The sequence below is a fragment of the Phalacrocorax carbo genome, chromosome 17, assembly GCF_963921805.1.
Source record: "Phalacrocorax carbo chromosome 17, bPhaCar2.1, whole genome shotgun sequence".
Classification (NCBI taxonomy): domain Eukaryota; kingdom Metazoa; phylum Chordata; class Aves; order Suliformes; family Phalacrocoracidae; genus Phalacrocorax; species Phalacrocorax carbo.
Window position 1 is genome coordinate 64,373 of NC_087529.1, and position 21,139 is coordinate 85,511.

A 21,139-nucleotide genomic window follows, 5' to 3' on the forward strand; every position below is an offset into this window, starting at 1 on the left:
CCCAGCGAGTGCTCTGTTCCTCCTTTGTACTTGGAAGTCTCGGCAATGACGGTATGCCCAGACTTCAGTAACACATCAGTTTAATGTTGTTGTTATTTAATCAGTAAGAGGCGTTAACAATGCCTGGTGAGTGTCCTAATGTTTTTAAAATGCAGTTTAACTGCATACTAACTCAAATTTAACTTGCACTGGTTTTACCTTTATTTTAGCTCTACTTGGAAGTAATTAATAGGAGTGGTTTGGGGTGGGGGGAGGCATTCCCCCAAAATGGCTGTAGTTACATTCAGGCAGTTGTGGTGTCTGTTAGTTTCCTAATTTTGTTTTAACTCTAAGTCTTTTAGTGTCGTTAGTTCCAGTTGGGAATCACTGCCTGTGAATTTTCTTAATACTTACATTTGAACACAGCTGTTATTTAATGGCTCACTTTTATTTCTCTTTATTTAAAAATCTAAAGCTTTGATTGCTGTTTGGGTTTGAAGCAGGAGTTATCACTGCCTCTGAACTAATTTACAGCACTGTTATAATTTAAGTGTTAACTGCTCACGAATTAGCTTTCCTAGTTCAATTTTCATTTTAGATCCTAAAACTTCCTTATTTTGTTTCTGATTGGGAGTCATTAATGCCTAAAATGGATTTAATATTGGCTGTATTTAGATTTAGCTATTAATGACTTGCAACTAGTTTTCTATATTTATCAATTAAAAAAGAATTGCAAAATATTTTTTTTTTTATTACAATACAGATTAGGAATAATGACTGCCTGGTCCATTAAGTAAGAGCTGCAATTAAATTTAGTCATGACTCATCCCTAAATAATATATCCTTTATTTATTTGCACTCTAACAATTTAATTGTCAATTTACTACCCAGGGGGATTGACAAGTGCCCGTGCGTACCTCCACTTTCCTTGCGCCGGCTCCCCAGGGAACAGCCTCATACCCTGACCAGAGTCTGCAGCGGCCCGTTGTCAACCCAGCTCCTTGCCATCGACAAAGCGGCCGCCTGAAGCGGCGGCGGAACCGCTGCTGCCCAAGGGGGCAAGAAATTACTTGGTTAAAGCTCTCCAGGCTGCCTGCGTCCCATGTAGAGGCGATGACTTCAGCAACCTGTACACTGTCAGGGCCAAGCTAACAACTTGAGGAGCTGCAGGGTGTAGCTGTTTCTGCAACAGAGTAAGAGGCAAGAAAGAGGGGCCTGCTGGGTCCCTGGAGAGGCTGTAAATTGTGCCATGGCTGTTCTGCTCTTTGTCTTTGGCAGAGTTACTTCCCAGAGGGTGGGAGACAGGTATGTTTGCTCCATAAGCAGCAGTACTCGTGCCATGCAAAAGGCACTATAAAACAGCAATGAAGAACAAGCATGGCCTATCAAGATGGTAGGAATAACATGGAGCACCTAAAGCATTAGCCAGGCAGGGCTTGCAACTAACCTTGTGTCATGGTTTAAGCCCAGCTGACAACTAAGCACCACACAACTGCTCACTTCCCCCCACCCCAGCGGGATCAGGGAGAGAATCAGAAGGGTAAGAGTGAGAAAAGTCATGGGTTGTTCAACAACCACCAGTAAGGAAAAGAAGAAAACAAACAAACACCAAGAGAGAAAAATAAAACCCAAGAAAGTGATACGAATTCAAACACTCACTGCCAACTGAGCCATGCCCAAGCAGCCCATAAGCAGCGGCCCCTCTCCAGCCTCCCCCCTGGTTTTATTACTGCCCGTGACATGATATGGTCTGTCCTGGCTGTGTCCCCTCCCAGCTCTCCGTGACCCCCCAGCCCGCTCGCTGGCAGGGTGGCACAAGGAGCAGAAGAGCCCCATGCACTGTGCAAGTGCTGCTCAGCAGTGACCAACACAGCCCTGCCTCAGCAACACTGTTTCCAGCAAAAATCCAGAACACAGTAGGCGGGAGTATGGGGTGGGAAGTGGGTGGGGGAGTGTCAGAGTTTGGGAGGGGCAATGGGCAGGCGAGGGGTGCAGGCAATGCCCGGGCGGTGCAGCAGGGGTGGAGTGAGGAGAGGGGCCATGAGGTAGGAGGGTAGGGGATGGGGGGGGTCGTGTCACAGGGATAACCTGGAACAGATAGTCCACTCTGGATAACTGACCCACACCAGGTAACACACAGCAGAAAACCCCCAGTGATGCCCATCAAACTGCCAGTATTCCACCCCAAATTTTCCTCAAATGGGGGGTTTGGTTTATTGGGTTTTTTTCATTTGTTTGTGTTTGGTTCTGGGTTTGGGTTTTTTTTTCCTTTTCCATAATCTAAAAGCCAGGGGGGGTTGTTTTTTTCCAAAATATTCAATTCTGGCATTCTTTGGTGCTTTTCCACAAAATTGGTGACTTGCTTTTGCACATGAAAATGAGGGATTGGGGGGGGGTGGGGTTTGTTGGGGGTTTTTGTTTGCTTATTTTCCCCCAGCCTACCTTGACTTTGCAGCTGGAAGTGCAGGCCCTGCAACAAAGTGAGGACAAGAAACAAGGGAAAGCAGGGCAGGCAAAGGGAGAAGAAAACACGGAAGTGGGTGCTTGTGAGGGAGAGGGCAGGGCACTCCCCACACTGCTAGGGCCCCCCGAGAAGCTGTAACCGACCCTCCTGGCATCCTGCCGCACGTCCGGGTCCCACTGAAGGTTTTGGCACCACTCGCCTTCCACAGCTGATGTCGCCGTCTCGGGAATCCCTTGCCTCCCAGGAGCACTGCAAAGGCTAGGGCCCTTGCCATGGTCTTACGGACTGTGAGCCCGTGTGCCTGCATGTGGCAAAAAGGGCTGTTCAGAGACTACAGTCTTAAAAAAGAGGGCTACGAATCAACTACCTCCCTGAACTTCTACAAAGGCAAAGCCCAACTCACTGCACTCCAGCAGGTATGAAGTCAGACTTGGGGTCAGGTTTTGATTTCCATGTGGTTTAATAAGTTAATAGGTTCAGCCATTACACAGCAATGGAATTCTTCTTCAATATTTACAAAGGTGCAAGAACTTCATTCATTTAGTCCAAATTAAGTAGTTTTATCCTCATCTCTTAAACAGCTACACGATTCCTAGTGTTTTTTTCTCTAAACAATCTGGGGTTCAAACAATCCACCCAGAGAGAAGGCAACAAAGTATAAAAGAGCACGCACAAGGAGGGATGCTAATTCAAATTCAGTGTGGGTACTTTTTCCGGTACCTGTACAAGCAAGAAAAGGTGGTGTGGAGCAGTCACGCCTGTAGAAAGAGCTGCGATATCACAACTACACAAAGACCTTTTCCAGAAGTTTGAGCACCATCCGGATTGTTACTCTACCATGACACTCACCATGACCTAGGGGGAGGGAGAGGAGGACAATGCAAAAAACCCCAGAACATCCAAATGCCAGCCCCCCAACACTCGAGCACCTCGCCAGCTGCCCAGAGATCACTTCTCAGGAGGTTTGGCAAACAATGCACTGAGAAAAGCTGCCACAGGAAGGAAGTGGCATCTCTGAAGACAAAAAGAGTGGACCAAAAACATTTGTAGCCTATGCTTTCCCATGCGCCCCATTCTAGTCTAGAAACAGCACATGCCTGTGGCCCTCTTATATCGACTTGAAGAAGTTTTCATTATGGTCCCCTCTGCTGAACTGTTTTCTGACTAGCTCTCTACCCAAGTAGTCTCCCCTCACACTCCCCCACTTTAGCCACTCTGCCCAAAAACCCATCCTCAACTACACAGGCAGCATAAGAGTGCTTGCAGGGGCAGAGGTTGGACTTGCTTGCTCAAGTCTGCCCCTGCAGAGGTCCGTGTAAGAAATGTTTTGTGGCTGCTGCGGACACTAGTAAGGCCACTCTCCCAACCCAGCGATCAGCCCCATCATCGCAGTCACGTGGCAGCATGACCAGTATGGGCATTCACAGAGTACGCTCTCATTACAAGGGTGCACAAACACGTGTGTGATACCTCTGCCCTTGTACACACAGCTGTTCAGTGCCCTCTACAAGTATTGGGGCTCAGTCAGATATCCATCACACTAAAGCCTAGGGCACCCCCGAAACACTGAGCTTTTGCGATTCCCTTCATTTCTTCCTGCGCCCATTTTCTCTCGCCTTCAGAGGACACCCTTCACCGGCCAATGCCGAGGGCTTTTTTGGAAGGGAAGACTCTTAAAAAGCCTTACCAAAACATGGCGGGAGGAGGTATCCAGACAGAAATATACTTACAAGCATACTTACAGCTAGAGAAATCCGTTTTCTTCAGAGAGGTAAAATTACACAGCATATGTAAGTTCTAGTTCAGCCAAAACAACAACAAAAAAACCCCACAACACACACACAAAAAAACCCACCCAAAACCAACCCAAAACATATACTTGGCTTCATTTACCAGTCACCGTTTCAATTTGTGTAGCCAGCAGTGAAACGCAGCATTTGGAACACAGGCCCTCATAAGCTGGTTGAACTCCTTCAAAAGCCTCTAGGCGTTCAAGCCCGCTGCTCTGCCCCCACATATTTGGTCTGATTGACAAGGTGCAAATGGTGAGCCTGCCCTGAGACAGCAACCTGGCAACTGCAGATCATTTGAGTCTAAAAAGTTAGATGGCGGCCCATGCCGTGCCCCAGGGTTGCTCCATGGTCCCGGCTGTTATGAACCACCGCAGACCCTGCAACAGCACTGACACAGGTATCCAGAAGAAGTTAAACAGGGAAAAGCAGGTTTCAAATAGCATATCCTCTGTCCTAAAGCCAGAAGTCCAAGCAAGGATTAGAGATAACAGAGATTTCTCTCAGCGGCAGTTCTGTGGGGAAACTCCCTGGGACTCTGTCTTTTCAGTTTCCAGAGGCCAAAGACCTATGTGACCTTCCCTTTCCTTCTGAGAAGATTAGGATAGAAGAATTGTTTCTCACACCAATAATCACACCTCCCCCACTAGGCAGATTCATTATCGTTCTTGGCTTCTGGCAGCCGGGAAAGTCACCCATGCTCGCATAGCCAGGGCTAACAAAACTGCTACTCGGGGGATGAAAACAACCACACGTGGGAGAACAGAAGCCACAAAGAGAAAGGATTGACACATTACTTAGGAGCATATCTGAAGTAAAAAACCTGATGTATTATCACGCCCCCAGTGATACTCAGGTGCCCAAATGACATTACCCACCGAGGCCTCCCCACCTTTTTTTCACCACAAAAAAAGGCACAAAACAAGGGAATCTGCTCCAACCTGCAGCTCATGACTTTAATAAGGCCATTTACATATGCACATGGCCCCTCCCACCCCCCAAAAGGGGAGCTCTGCTAGAAAAATAAAAGATGGGGCAGCCCCCCAAACGGTTGCAGCACCCCGAGCTCCTGTCCGCAGGCTGGCAGCCGCCCCATGGCAAAGCAGGAGCGTGCCAGAGGACGGTGCCACATCTCTTGCTCAGGCTCTGCTCAGCCACGTTCCCGCTCTGTTCCTGCGCTGGGACGTGCTCCCCGGGGTGACAAACACCCCTGGTCCCTGTGGGCCCCGACTCTCCCCACCAGACAGCCCTCGCAGCCACACCTGCAGGGTACTGACTGGAGACAGAGCCAGGAGCCTCCAGGCACAGGGATGGTCCTTTACCTTCAGAATGCTTAAGGACCAGCAGGCAAACCTCGGCCAGAGCATATCTGTTTAGCATCACGAGAGGATTGCAACAAGACATCTAAAGACCAAGAATCCCAACTATATTTCAGCATATTTTAAAAATAGCACAGAATAAAATGGAGGAATTCAGCCAGAATAAGGGATAGGATAATAGTTGAGCCAAAGCAGGATTCTAGGTAAACAGGTCAGCTCAAAATACAACACATCCTTTTAAAAGCTAGAGTGACCTGAACATGTAAAATCAGTATTTAGACCAATTCATAAGATTCTGAACATATTCTTAGCCTAAAGAGTAAACACTTTTGCTGGTGTTGTGTCCTGGTTTTGGTGGGATAGAGTTAATTTTCTTCACTGTAGCTGGTATAGGGTGTTTTGGATTTGGTATGAGAATAGTGTTGATGGCACACTGATGTTTTAGTTGTTCTTAATTAGCTGCTAAGTGTCGCTGAGTAGTGCTTATACTAGTCAAGGACTTTTCCAGCTTCCCATACTCTCTGCACTTCTGAGGACAGTGCTCCACCACACTTATAAAACCAAAGGCACAAACATTACTAAATTACATCATGCTACTTTGCAATTTGACCTCAATCCAGCCAACATCCTCACCTCCTAGGACTGTTCATCAGCATGCAGCTCTGCCCCTCCAGGACTGCATGCAGCACCTACAAGAAACAGAGGAAAAAGCATATGCCTTGTACATCCCCTACTTCCTTGGGATGCAAACAGTTCATCAGTCCAGTAGGGAAGGATTGCCTCCTGCTCCTGCCCTCAATGAGGCAAGAAACTTAAGTAGCTTTCAAACCCACACCCTTTTTCCTTCAGGGGTAGGATCCAGCTCTGGTATTTGAGGGAAAAAGCCCTGATTTCACCTGTCTGTACTCTGCTCTGCATCTAGAATAAAACCCCACAAGAAATTTTCACAGCGCTTTGCTCACGTTACCTTGGCAGTCTGATTTTGTGTGAGGTGACTGCACCATATCAAATCCAGACCCAACGTGAGAGCACAGAGCTGAACCCTGGTTAGCACAGGAGAAGATTACAAACCTCACAGAAGGGTTCACAGCCTACTGTTTAGCATTCAGGGCTTACAGTTTATTATCTTAGGATTTAGACATTTCCATTTTTGTAAGTCATCAATACTGAATCTAAGCTATAAACTTCAAATCTTGGAACCAAAATGGTTTTGGGGGTTTTAAAGTATATGGATGATGATAGATTTTAAATCCCGATGCATGATAAGTAAACAAGTAAACTATAAACCCTGAAAAATACTGAGCCTCACAAAATAAACCACAACCCAAGTAAGCAACCCTCAGCTACAAACTCTAAAAAATAAACCATAAATGACAGACTCTGAACCCTCAGTTTTAAGTAAGAAACACCAAAGCACATATGAGCAGGAAAACAGTAAAGAGAACCTGAGGAATTTTTGCCCACAGCTTTAAAAGTTTATCTACAGCAGAACAAGATCCGCATGGGAATGTACTTCCACTGAACCCACCTGCAACACCATATGCACTAATTCATCTGCATTAGGGACAATTAACTTAATATTTTGGGGTCCTCTCAGCTCCACAGGCAAACATCCAGAGACAGTGACGTTTATTACCAGCAACCAGCCCTTCCATAAGGAAAGCAGAACCTGCTAGGAGAGAAGCAGTTGTGACAACTGGTAATATTCCTCCTTGAGTCATTAACAGCACTTCTAAAACTTCTGCCTCTGGCCAGTAAATCCCACCCTAAAGACTAGCCAGAAAATGCTTCACAGAACAAAGATAAAACACTGCAGCTGGGGAAGTACTTCTTATGATGTAAAATCGTATTTTTTTTAAGCCTGTTACCCACATTTTGAACATTTGTAGTTCAAGCTGCTTAACCACTTGGCACATCACTCAAATTGCCACTGCTTGGCAAATATGTGTCCTGCTCAGTACCTGCACTCAGCTTTGGTCTCAAACCCTTCAAATTCCACCCGTCCAGCCTCCCTCGTGTGCAACACAGCTGCAGGACTTAGCTGTGGCCAAGGTGCAACTCTGAGCTTGTCTTTTGTGGCTGGCCACAGATCTCTACAGAGCTCCCAATGGTGATGCTCCTTCAACTTCCAGGCTATACATTAGCACCTGCAAAAGGCAAGAAGTTACCGAGCAGCCAGGCAATTGCACAGCCTTCCCAGAACCAATCCCTACTCCAAGGCCTGTAATTGTTCTCACAATTAAGATTGGCTCTACACTGCTTTTTTCACCTCCTCCAGCTCCACTTCATTACCAGGATGTCACATAGCCCCCAAGGACGGTCAGGCTCACTTAGGTACCCAGTTAACTCCAGCCTTCAGTAGATGGTGGTACTCGGAGAAACTGCAGCACAGACTGAGACCACAATGCTCGAAGTGTTTCTCTTGGCATGAAATGCACGCACCCAACACAGAAAGGAGGAACGAACAGTCATCTCTCACCTGCCCACCCTCTCACTTGCCACAGGAGAAGGAAAGCCAGGGTACCATCTGCCACTGTGCCCGGGCGCTGCCCATTCAGCACACTGTCACCAGACGCATGCCTCTCATCTATCTGAGAGCTAGGAAGACCAGCCACCCAGCGCCACTTCCCCAGCTCTCTGTGACCCCTACTCCACTTACAGTTGTGCACTACGTGGAGCCCTAGCCCTTCCTCCATAGCGAATGCTGGCACGTAACTGCCACAGCACCTGGTATTTGCAGTCAGACCTTCTGACTGCTCAGAAAGCTGTGTCTAGCCAAGACAGGATAGAAATCATGGCCTCTTAAAAAGTCCATACACTGGAGGGACTGAGCTATCGGGAAACTGACCCTGGCCAGGACAGTGACAGTGACAGGGCATGGCTTCACCTCCCGCTCTCGAGCTGCCTAACAGGCAGCGCTGCGCCCTCTCCGCCGCCGGCGCCACGGACCCGCGGGCTCTAGGACCCGGCGACCGGCGCGGCCCGGGGCACCGCGGCCTGCGCCCTGGTCCGCTGCCGAGGGCCCCCGGGCTGCCGAGGCGCCGTGCTGCAGCGCAGGGGGCGAGGGGGCGAGGGGGCGGGAGAGTCGCAGCGCACCCCCGGCCACCGTGCGCTCGCCTGGTCCGCGTCAGCAGGGGAGCGCCGAAATCGACGGGAGCGTGGGGGCGCCGCGGCGGGAGGGCGTCCTGATGCCCTTCTCAGGTGTGCCGGGCAGCTTCACCGCCAGCTGCTGCTGGTGCCCGGCGCCTCTGAGAGTCCTCTGGTAACTACCTGGCTCGGGAGCCGCCGAGAGAAGCGGGCGCTCGGCCGGCGGGGTGCGCTCGGAACCACCGCCGCTCCGGGAGCGCGGGCGGCGGGCGGGCCGCGGCCGCGGCGGTGCCGGGCGGCCCCTCCGCTGGGCTTCCGGAGGGGCAGCAAGGCCGGCTGGTGGCGAAGCCGCCGGCCTGGGAGGGGGAGACGAGGTGCACTCCTCGTCCTTCGGCGGCGGCCTGCCCGACCTGATGGTGACCCTGAAACATGAGAAAAGAGAGAAAACGACTTCAGAGATTTGTCTTAAATAAACCAACAAACAGAAAGTCTCTGAAGAACTCTTCTGGATGAGGTCTGGATGAACCTTCAACCCTTGATAAGGCTACATTTTCTTTTGTTGACATCTGTGTTCTATATATATTCAATTGTACTTACATTTTTGCATATATGTACAGATAGGCATGCGCACGTATTCTCAGAGACCTAAGAAAGTCTTGCCTGTGGGAAAAGAAATTCTTGTCCTTTAACTTTGCCTTAAAAATAACTGAAAACTGTACAGATTAATTGTTCTACTTGGGAAATTTATAATTTTTTAAAAAGCAAGGCATTCTATCGTTTTCTTAAAAACTGGTATCTATTTTTTTCTTGATCCACTGCTTTACTGAGGTATTTAAAACATTTTAATTACCGAGAATAATTGTTTTTATGAAAATGACTGGCTCAGCCAGTTACCTGCAAAAATAGCTGGAGTTCAGTCAATCCTGTGAAGTTTCCGGTGCTGTTTAGAAGATAATTAATTTGGTTTTAGCTATGTAATACACCTTCCCCCTCCCCCAAACCCCCAGGAGAAATACAGTATAATGGTCATGGTTTTTTCCTCTGTAAGTTACATATTTAGTGCATTAGTCTTCTTAAAAATACTTACTGAAGTTTTGTCCCCATGTTGGAGTTGCCCTTGGTTGTTGTTTTTTTTCCTAACAGCTAGCATTCTGGTTTGGTATTTATTGGATTTTAGTCAGATTCTCACCCCTCTTTGCATCAACTGTGTCATTGCAAGAAGCCTTCCCTCATTTCTAGTAAGGCAAAACTGTCATTCATGTACCAAATTCTCCACTGCACACTGAGATTCTGCCTGTCTGCTTGGTGTCAGGTGCGATGCAGACTACACTTCAGAGAATGTTATTTGTGACACTTCTAGTTTCTTACTTCTAAGTAAAATTTTTATTTTAGTATTTCATCTGTGCACAAATTGTGATAACTGGCTTTTCCTCAGTATTCAGTACAATGCTGTCTAGATGCGTCTTGAATTCCATTGCTTTTCATCTGGCAGGCAAGTCACCAAGTGAGCCCACTATTTTAGTTGCATATTGTGAATGGAAGTCATTCTGGTGTGGCATCTTGATTTGAGAGCAGCATTCCACAGCAAATCTGACCTATCTGCTTGGCTGTCTTTGAACTGACTAGTTTCTGCTGCTTGCAGGCATACTGAACTTTCCACACAAAACTCTCTGCAGATGGCTGAAATTATGTTGTGCTTTACAATCCATTAAATGATCGGTGCACAGCAGGGTAGTAAGAAGCAGCTGAGGGTCTGCTCCTTCTGGGTCCCTTGCCTTGCTAGTATTGTAGGTTTTTCTGAAGATCTGTTTCACTAAGCCTAAACTACTTTCCTACTTCCTCTCCACCAATCACTGTAATTTTTAAGGTCTTCATCCATTTTGTCACCAAGCAAATTATCTATCTATCTATCTATTTAGTTTAAGAGCTTATATGAAGTACTTTGTCTGTCATTCTGTGTGGTTGTTTTGCAAGCAGGCTGAACTTAGGCCTTGCGAAAGCCTTCAGGGATGGCAAGTATGCTACACTGAATGTTGATTCTCAGGCTTGCGCAGGTAGTGGCCAACCCATACCTCTTCAGGTCTGCACAGGCCCATTGAATGCACAGTGTGAATGGGAAAGCTGGGAAGTAGTAACAGTGAGTAAAGTTTGGCTGTGCACTAGAAATGTTGACGTCTGGGTGGACGGTCATGCAGACCTTCTGGTTGAGATTCAAGTGGTCTGAATTCTACCTAAGTCCCTAACTAGCTAAATATATTCAAAGGACCAAAACCAATGAGATGATAGAAAATGCAGGCTATGTGGACTTAAATAGAACTTAAGCCATCTTACTCTAGCCCTGTATGTACTCAGGGTTTTCATGACCTCATCACATCTTTTGCAAACATTTAAAAATCCCCAAACTTCAAACTTCGATTTTTGTGGCTTAGCCTGCTTTTGAGAACTTTGCTTCTAGACTTGTCTTTTTTTTTTTTTTTTTGTAGCTATCCAGTTGTGAAAAAGCTGAGTGGTTTTGATTTTGTCTAATAAAAGGAAATCAAACATACATTCTCTTTTTGGATCGTTGTATCTTATGTAAGTAGTTTGTACTGTGTGCCCCTGAAGAACATGAGAGATACATCACTGGTGGAGAGTTATGAAATGGTTTTGCTATAAAAGGAAAGTTCATCCTTTTAAAGTGTCACAGAAAGTGAGTTTGTGGTCTTTTGGGAAAGTCAAGGAGATAAAATGGATTGATAGAGTTATTTTGAAATCTTAATCGTAGTGTTACTTGTCAGGCTCAAATAGATCAGCTGTATTGCTGTCTAAGAGTCTGCAATCATTTTCAAAGCATATTCCTTGTCAGCAAGGTGCTAAGGATCTCATCTGTCTTTAAGTTTGTTAGAAAGTAAATTTGTTTTACAATGCCTTAATAAAAGTAATGATGAAGAGTCTTTGTTTTGAGAGGAGAATAGCCCTGTTTGAAATCACTGACAGTACAGATACCACTAGTCTGGTGAATTGAGCTCTTCATTGGTCTTTATATAATCCGTACAAAATGGATTTGAATGACCCATACTGTTACACAGGTGGAAGCAGATGAAGGGAGATGTAATTCTCGAAATCAAACAAAGAAAGTAAAGGTTTATTTTGATGAACCTTCAGGTTTTTACCATCCTGTATCTTTTCCAGTGATTAACTTATTTTCCTTAATATTCCCATAATTCTATTTCTCACACTTTCTTCTTTATGGTTTGTAGGCTGTGGGCTTTTTTTCCGTCCCTTGCTTTAAATATTCTCTCTCTGTTTCTCAGTTCATATGCTTATAAAATAAATTTTTATGTATTGTGTTGTTTTTCTTTTCTTTTGGGGGAAGTATGGAACTTGACACAGAATCAGCAGTAGGTACAAATAAAGCTAAGGCAGTTCTGCTATTTGTGTGTCTGCCAGCCTCCTACTGCAGAGACATGCTGCACCCTGCAACAGAATACTAGAAACATTTATCATTGCGAAAAGCTGCCAACAGGAATCCCAAATTTTAGCTAGACAGCACCAAGCCAATGTATTTGCAGCATACCTCTTTAGACACTGTTTTCTTAATTTGCTTCTACCTTTCTCATTTCCATCTTTGTGTGCTTGTTCTTTGAGAAAATGGCCAAATAATTGTTGACAGCATGGTGTAAGGGAGACAGCATGGTGTAAGGGAGGCAGCCCTTTGTGTAAAAAATATTGTGGTTTTTTTGTCATGTTCAAGATTTATTGCAGCATTGAAATCACAGCATACTACAGAAATGCTTGGGTTTTGCAAATGCGTAAAAAACCCCAAACTGCAAACTTTAATTTTTGTGGCTCTTTTTCATGCAGAGGCTTTTGTGTTTGCATTCTACCCTGGCTGGAATTTTAGCGTGCTGTTAAACTTCAGTATGGCATAAGACAGGCCTGGAACTTTTTCAGTCTTTCCATTTCAGGAGACAGACATTGATGGAGAAAAAGCTGTTGTTGCAATTGCTAAGATCTGTGCAGAAGCAGGGTATGTTTCTTTGCTGTTTGAAAGAGTGGTTGTGTTTTAAAAATTGGTATTCTTCAGAATGACGGAGAGGCACCGCAGAGCGCATACTTAGGTTTAAGTGAGTGCATGTATTCATATTAACTCTGTTTTATACCTACCACACAGAAGGGAAGAGGAATGGGGTAAATACAACTGCATTAAAGTGGAAATTAAGTACTTTAAGTGGAAGGTTCTTTCTGTTTCATTATTTCCACAGAAGTAGGTTCTTCTGAAGGAACAAGAGAAATTAAGCCTCATTTTTGGCAATCTTGTAAAGCAATCCAGATATTAGAGAGAAGGAAAGTTGTGGTGAGTGCAAAATACTGAGTAGGGGTTATTGTTGGTATGTCTTTAAATACTTTTTTTTTTTCTTTAGTATGGAAGTTCCTTTTAAGTTCTCTTACTGGGTATGCATACTTATGTTCGTTAGGGTATTTCTTGGTATATAAGCACTGAGCTTTGAGTTTAGCTGAAATTTTCTTTCAACTGGCACATGGTCAGATTTTTGTGTTTGGACATTTAAGTTATGATGTAATGAGCTCTATAAAGGTAGTCTACAAACAAATAAGATATCCTTTACAGTGTGTTATTCTACTGGGCTAAAATCCATTATTTCCATTGATTTCCAAAACTGGAAGATCTTTTCCATGCATGGGAGATAACCCTTCAAAATGACAAACAATATTTAGTGATACAGTTAACTAGTACAAGGCACTGTTTGCTGTAATTAACCAGTTATCTTCTTGGAGTTTCTTGCCTGTAGACATAGGGGTTTTTAGATTTAATTTTTAAAAACAAAGGTGTAGTCAGGGGACAGACTGTAGAGGGTTAACCCATGTCCATACATTTAACATTGAGTAAAAGCACAATAATGTAGTTAATGAACAAAGATTATTAAAAAAATTCTTAAATGTTTCTGATTTAAATTTGATGGCATTATTTCTAGCTGGAAGAACTATGAAAGGCCACAGTTATCTGTATGAGGAAAAAGGCAGTGTGCAGGAGAAAGCAGGAAGAGATGTTGCTCCAGGAGTGCCCCATGCATGGAGTTCTCACTGTATTTTAGCGCTGGGGGTAAAAACTTGGGGGGGGGAAAAGCATATTTAAGTTTTGCTTATTGAATGTTGTGTTACAGACTTAGATGCAACCATCAGCTGTCTGGGGACAGAGGTACGTTTCTCTAGAAATAACTGCAGGTTTTTGGTGAGAGGCTGGGCATATGGCTATAATTTGTTTGATTTGGACCTGAGGCGCCGTTTGCCAAACTGAGCAGCTGTGGGACATGTAACTTGTAGGTAGTCCTACATGATCACATGAGGTTCTGAATAATAGTATGCTGGGTTCCAAATGCGTTTGATCACTTTATTCATGCTTGCACTTTGCTCAAATCAATCTATCATTAAACTCACAATCCAGCTGTATCGCGTTAAGTCCCTGCTTAGCCAAAAAGTCTCTCCCTACCATTTTTAAAATACTTTTTTTTTTTTAACCCCAAGTTATTTTACTGAGCAGCTGGTAGTGTGACTCCTGAAACACAATGGCAGAATTGACAGCAAAGGCTGACGCTGTGACATAGAAGGAGAAGTAAGAACTGGCGGAGGGTGCAGACTCAGTCAGAATTGCTGCCAGATGCTCCATTATGAAGCTACCCCCAGGTGTCAATATGTCGGAAATTTCACTTACAGAAGATCCAAATGGGTCTTAACTCTAATAAGCTCTACATAATTCTAATTTAGAACTCTAATAAGCTCTAATAATTCTACATCGTCTGAATTTTTTAAAGCAAGGATAATGCTTGACAGAATTCCTCAGTGGTACATCACCAACTTGAGTCCAGCGCGGATCAGCATTTATTAGAAGTTGGTCTTTAGTGGCTTCTTCTGCATAATGGGTACCTTTGCCCTCTTGTATCACTCTTCATTTTCTAGTGGCTGACAGAATAAGCAGAGAGGCCCAGAATTACATGAGTTCTGGAAATTGAACTGTCTTTCAACACTAGGGAAGCTTTTCATTAAATTCAAACCTCAAAGTAGAGTTTTAGTATATTACCTGAAGCTGCTATTTTGTAATAATTGTTGTAAAGAAAGATAAGAATATATACACAATCACATAATGGAGTAATTCATTACAGTTACTACATGGATGGCTGCAGTATTTAATAATGCACAGTAATGCAGTGCAGTTCATTACAAAACATACAAGCGATTGAAATTACTGAAGAAATCTGTCTGAACAGAATACATTAATCCAAGTTATGATTACCCATGATACAAGTTGTTACTCTAGCAAAATATTGTTTCATCTTTAGTTGTAATAGTTGATGGTAATACTGGTTTCAATTCCTACTGAAATGTTTTAAAATAAGTTCTTACACGGTCACACTACTTTTGGTCACCTTGCCACGCTTTGATACCCAACGTGGGGGTTCAGACCTCGAAGGTTTATGTCATATGACAAGCGCAAGCTATATTTACTTCCTGAAAAGGTAGAGAACGATAGTGTATGTCTGTGTAACAGTAGGAAATGGGGAGAAGCCTCACACAATGGACAGCGCTTTTATTTTGTTATGTGTTAGACTTTTGAAGTCACACAGGTGGAGATGGTTTAAGGCTCAATTGCGACGAAGTGGGCTGGTGCTGGCTGGCAAGCCAAAGACTGCCCACGTGCAGTCTTACTTTTCGACTTGCCTGGTAAGGTTTCACCCTGCTGGCTGGCTGGTTGCGATTGAACGTGACAGAGAATGTCGGTGTGTGAGAGGACTGCACTTGTAAAGATTCTGAGCTGTAGGTGAGCAGGTTGAGAAAACGTTTTATGTGCCTTTACTGAGGCAACGGTAGTAGCATTAAGCCTGATTCCTGGAATGCATCAGAGACCACAGGTGGATGGGGAGCTGGCGAAGAGTTTTTGCGCCTTCCTGTTGAATAGCAACCAGCTCCGACATCACGACTCCGCGGGAGCCAGCTTCCCCACCTCCCCGCGTTTACCAAGCCGGCGTTCGCGGGGGTGCTGCCCCGGGCCCGGCCCCTCAGGGCGGTGCCGGATAAAGCCCCTCGCTGCGTGGGGCGCAGACCCCGTCGCTCGCTTCGCAGCGCGCAGCTCCTGGCTGCGGAGGACGGGCCGCTGGCTCGCAACCCGGGACTACAGCTCCCGGCGGGCCCTGGCGGCGGCGGGCGCGGCGTCTGAGTGGCTGGCGGGGCGGGCGCGCGGCGGCCGTGCGCCGGGTAGCGGGATGTGTGCGCGGAGCTCCCGTCGCCTCTCCGGCGCGGGACGGAGCCGCGGGAGCGACGCTGGAGGGGTGAGGCCTCCGGCTGGCCGCCCGCATGGAGCTGAGCAGTGCAGAGGCGGCCTCCACCCGGTTCCTCGGCCTCACTCAGCGGTACTGGAGGCGGGGGCTGAGCTCGGGCGCGGCGCGATGCGGGCTCGCGCTGTCGATGGCGGAGGGGCGGTGCTGCGCTTCCACCGGCCGGGGCGGGCTGGAGGGGCCGCCGGAGCCGGGCCGGGCCGGGCCGGGCGGCGCCGGCGGCTCCCGCGCGGAGGTGCGGCGGGAGCGCTGGGGCTGCAGCCCCATCCCTCGGGTTGCTGCGGGTGGCGTGGGCGGAGCCAGGCGAGCGCCTTCAGGGTCGATTTGGCAGCTTGTTCCGCGTTACGCTCCTGCGGGCAGATGCCGCTGGGGTGGCAGCTGCGAGTGCCTGGTTGCAGAGTGCGCTTGTACCCCAGCCTGCCTCTTCAATGCAAGTACTTTAGCCGATAGTGGCCAGTAAAGCTCTAGGTGGTCAGGAGAAGGGAGAGCCCAGAAGGCATGCAGGCTATGTCGTTGTGATCACACAAGTGCAACCTGCAAACTCACCCCCTTCTGCCACTACCCCCCCCCGCCCCCCAGGTAAAACGTTTTCCAGTGTCAAACTCCTAACACATAAAACTTGTGATTTGACATTAGGATCCTAAAAATACACGCCTGAGTTTAGATTAGCAAATATATTTAAACTTGCTCTGTTGTTCGACTTTCAGGACTGTTAAATTTTGTAGGAGCTTCTGTTGAAATGGGAGGAAGCTGCTCCTCTTTCCTCTTCCTCATTACTGTACGTTTACAGAACAGCACCCGCGTTCCCAAACAAATGGGAGAGGGAGGCAGAGTATAGTCTAAGTGCATTACACATGGGTAAAACCTGTTTGGTTTTTTTTTTTTTTAATGGATGGGAAGGAAGGCTCATCTGTATTAAAACACTTGGCAATATTAGTAAATTTTAAATAATTAAGCCCAACTGGTCTGAGCCACTGGTAAACTAACCTAAGTATTTCAATGCTGGCAGTTCCTCTTAATACGATGAAAACTATTTTAAAACTGGCATAACTGGAGCAGCAGTGTTTTTCTGGTGTAGATCAGGTCAGGACCGAGGAAGGATGTAATCCAATAAAGGAAATTAATAAGAAAAGCTAATATTAATCACAGCATATTTTATTAATAATGTGGTATGTCAGAGAGTTGATCTGTACAAGTCTTGGTAGTAACCAAGAATGGAGAGCCAAAGAGCTATGCAGGCTAGAATTCATAGGGGAATATGTGTGCTTATGCAAATAGAATGATAATGTAAATCTTCCCTATGCATAAATTGGGCCTAAGATGCTTAACATTCACATGTCTGTGTAGCATTTATGCCGGTGTGAGATTCTGTTTTAAGTGCTTGATACAAAGCAGATGACAAGTATAATGTGAAGTAGAAATGTGATATGAAGTAGTTAGGTTGAGAAGAAGCAGAGATTACCTATTGGGTATAATTCTGATTTTTAAAAGGACTGCTAGCGCGTTCGGAAGTTAGGTGAGTTTTAGGCACTTCGAATTGGGATGCAAATGGATAAGAATATTAATATCAAAACACTGTTGTTTTCATCAGCATTTTCCTCAGATACACTCCTGTTTTTGAAATAGCGAGAGCGGTGTCAGAGAATGCTTTTGATACCAAAGGCTGTGGTTTGTGGTGAGATGATGTATTTCCTGAAATTATTGGAATGTAGTTTGTGCAGAGGATAGGAGCATAAACATTTCAGGTGCACAAACTGTTCTTTATGCTTTTCCTGATCTTGCCTGCATTTTCCATCTATATCGCATGGTCTACAAAAATAGATTATTTCTCCCATGAGACTTGCTTGCTCTTGGTGTTCTTCTCTGCATCATTTGATGGATATACCCTATCTCACTGCATCTGTGAATCTCTGTACCCTCAGCAGGGATAGATCTTAGGTAATTGGGCTGGAATGGAATCCCGTGGGTTCGCCTTACAAGGCATGGGTGGATATCACGTCTTTCTCTTTCACCTGTGTCGCCATAGGTGTCTGTGACAGTGGGATTGCTCTGAAGGCTGGCTGTGGTATTGCGTTAACTCTTCTCAAGACCTGATGAACAGTGGTGTGAAGCCTCTGCCACTTTCCTTGCAGAATGTGACAGTGCTGTCTCCTTATTTTATGCATACTGCTGTTGGCTACTGTCCGCATGCTTATCATTGTGTCTATCATGCAATGGCAGAACTCTAAAACAGCCTTCCTCCCTGTCATTCTGTGGCCAGCAAAGCTGGTGAAATGTGGAATGTTGGAGTATGCTGGAGTGCCTCCTAAAGGCAGCTATTTTATGGCTTGTCGTCATGGAAATGCAAAAAAAAAAAAGTCTAATAAGCCCACTGGGATTGTTTAGGTCAAGAATTTTTTTTGAGAATCTGAAATAGAGGACACATGCGTGTTCTAGAAATATAGTTTTGTAGACCTCACACCCGTTGTGAAGAGCTTTGTATTTGCAAGTGCAGGCAAACCATAAGTTTGTGGATCAGACGGTCTCCTTCAGTATCCTTTCTCTCACGGACATCAGGGAGTCTTTATGGTGAACCTTTCTTCGGGCTAATCAGCCTCCAGAACTTTGCCAGAAGCAATACTGAGTATACCTGATAGAGTGTGGAGGACAATCATCTTTTCCAACTTGAGGGGAAAAAAAATTTATGGTGGAACCCAAACTTAACTCTGCACCTCACTTTATCTTTTGTTTTGTTGTGAGACACTGGTTGGGAAATGTTACTGCAGTAGTTATTGTTGGGATGTATCTTAATAATCTTAGTCTTGTACCTCAGCCTGCCTCTTCAATGCAGTGTATTTGGTCTGCTCTTAATTTTGCCACTATGTTTTGGACGCTGCTTTGTAGGCTCTTTACCTGGGCTGCCAGGCATATATCTTAATATACACTTTGACTTTTTTTCTTTCTAAATTAATGTCTTTCACATTGTGTCCTCCTTTAGCTCGATAACCCGTATTTTGTTACATTAGTGCATTAATGAGTTGTATACCTATATCCGTTTCTTAGTTATAGAATGTTTGGTTTTGAATCCTCTTTTCATATTTTACTTTTTTAAAGCTTCTTTGTTAGCTTCTGATTTTGTTATCTCTGCTACATTAATGTGCTCAGATCTCAGCATGCTTTCCCTGATAGAGTTTGACTTTCACTCAGCTGAAATATCACCAAATTAAGGTATAGGACTTAGTTTGTATGTATGCAGATAGTTCTAAAATGCCCGCATAACTCCCTGGGTTTATTATGCAGGTAATTCAGGAGATGGCATTTTCCTCTGGTTTCATGTATTTTGAGGTTAGCTTTGCCACGAGGCAGAAAAGTAGCTTTATAAACCTCAGCTTGCTTTTTCTTCTGCTTTGTGGCGCTATCACATGACTGATGAAAGTCTCTAAAAATTATCCAGGCAGAGATGGTTCCATTCAAAGCACAGTAGGCCAGATGTTCTTTGCAGTGACTTTCTAATTTGTATTATATTTATGTTTGGGGTTGTCCAGCTGTCAGACAGATAAACAGTTACCTGGCTTTCCCAAGGCTTGAAAAGATTTATTGTACTAGTGACTGTGGTTGGATTTTTTTTTAACCCGCTCATTGAATTGTTGTCTTACATACATTTCTTTTGATCAAAGACTGAATTTCAGAGCTCAGCAACAGCAAAATTTCTCTTGACTGCTGTTTCCATAACATTCTGCCACCAGTACTGATGGTGACAAGTGCTTGTTGATCGGAGTTGCTTTTACAGTAGTTTCTAAGGCAACTAGCACACTAGCCACAAAAATGAATATTGTGGAACAAAAGTAGCACACAAAGAAAATGCTAGCATTACCTGATTTTTCTGTAAAAGTGAAAAAGAAAAAAAAAAGACCCACAATGCCTTAAAATATATTGCAAATGAGGCATTCCATTTGTTCTGTGAATCATCTGCCAAATTTAATGTGTATCTCAAAATGCAGGAACTCTTAAAATTGCATTTGATGTATTATTATTTTCTAGGTTTTATGTGAGCTTCCTAAATTCTTTCCAAGGTGTGTGAAGTGGCAAAGGATCACTTTCAGCCTGTACAAAACAAAACTTGGGAACTCTTTGTTCTAGCTGGAAGAGAAAAGAAAATCTGATGTCTTTCTTTTCATCTGTATAGGTGCTAATCTTGAAATACTTTTACGTTTCTCACTCTTAGTAACTGCAGAGAAGATTTGTTAGCCAGATTTATGTGTTTCCTTCTGAAAGAAAAGATGAGAACTCACAAGTAATAGCTTCAAAATTTTTCTTTACTGCAAACCATACTGAAGTAAAGTTTGGGGTTTTTTTTAATACTTCTCTTCAGATGATGCAAAGATGGAAGATGATGCATTTGCAATAAAATCTAAAACATGCATGATTTCTTGTAAATGGCATGTAAGAGTAGGATGAGAAGAGGCTGTCCAGATACACTTCAAGTGGGTGTGTCAATGCTACAGAACCACATGAAGTATAAGGTAACTGTAACAGAAGATGCTTTGAGATGTGCAGGTCACAGGTACACTCGGTCTTTTCACTACTCTGGGCCATCTTGTCTGTGTTGCGGCCTCAGAAGGAGCAGCTGTAAGTGTGGTGCGCTACAACTTCTGTGCAACAACGTGGCCGTATTGCATGGCAAGGTTCACTCAAAGGTCCAACAGCCGTGGTGGTAGGTGTATAAAAGTATTGGACATGAAGTCCTTGTGGTGTGTGATTGCTTAAGATTTGAACCTACTTCTGGATGCTCAGACTTACTGACTTAAGAACAGTTTCTTCTGTTAGTCTCCATTAAGATTGTTTCATCTTTTTCCAGTTGATAAGGCTCTGAAAATTCTCGGTGTCACAAATGTGAAAAGATAGGTAGGGATGTGCTGCTGCAAACTTTGAAAATTCCGTCTTCCGGGCATGCTTTTCTAAGGTAGCAGCCTGAAGTAGCCTTACTCACTGGAATTGACTCTTACTGTGGCTCACTTTTAATTTGTGTCTCTAAAGTTTTAATACTGTTTCTCTTCTCATTTTTCCTCCAACTGCTTTCTGTCTTGCTGTGGAGAAAAAGGAGGAGTTACTGTTGTTACTTCAATTAGAGTACAAGCTGTGTGAACTACAGGCTTTAACATTTGTTTTTTTCATCCCAAGTATGGTAAGGCC

The 21,139-nt window shown here is 44.7% G+C and overlaps 1 protein-coding gene across 1 annotated transcript in view; it reads left to right on the forward strand.

The window, feature by feature from the left end:
* Positions 1 to 8,635: 8,635 nt before the first annotated feature.
* LOC135316132 (GTPase-activating Rap/Ran-GAP domain-like protein 3) overlaps positions 8,636 to 21,139 on the forward strand; it is a 34,396-nt gene continuing 21,892 nt past the window's right edge. Inside the window, 1 exon segment of the mRNA XM_064468191.1 lies at positions 8,636 to 8,814. Within this exon segment, the coding sequence (XP_064324261.1) occupies positions 8,741 to 8,814 (74 nt within the window). The 5' untranslated portion in view covers positions 8,636 to 8,740.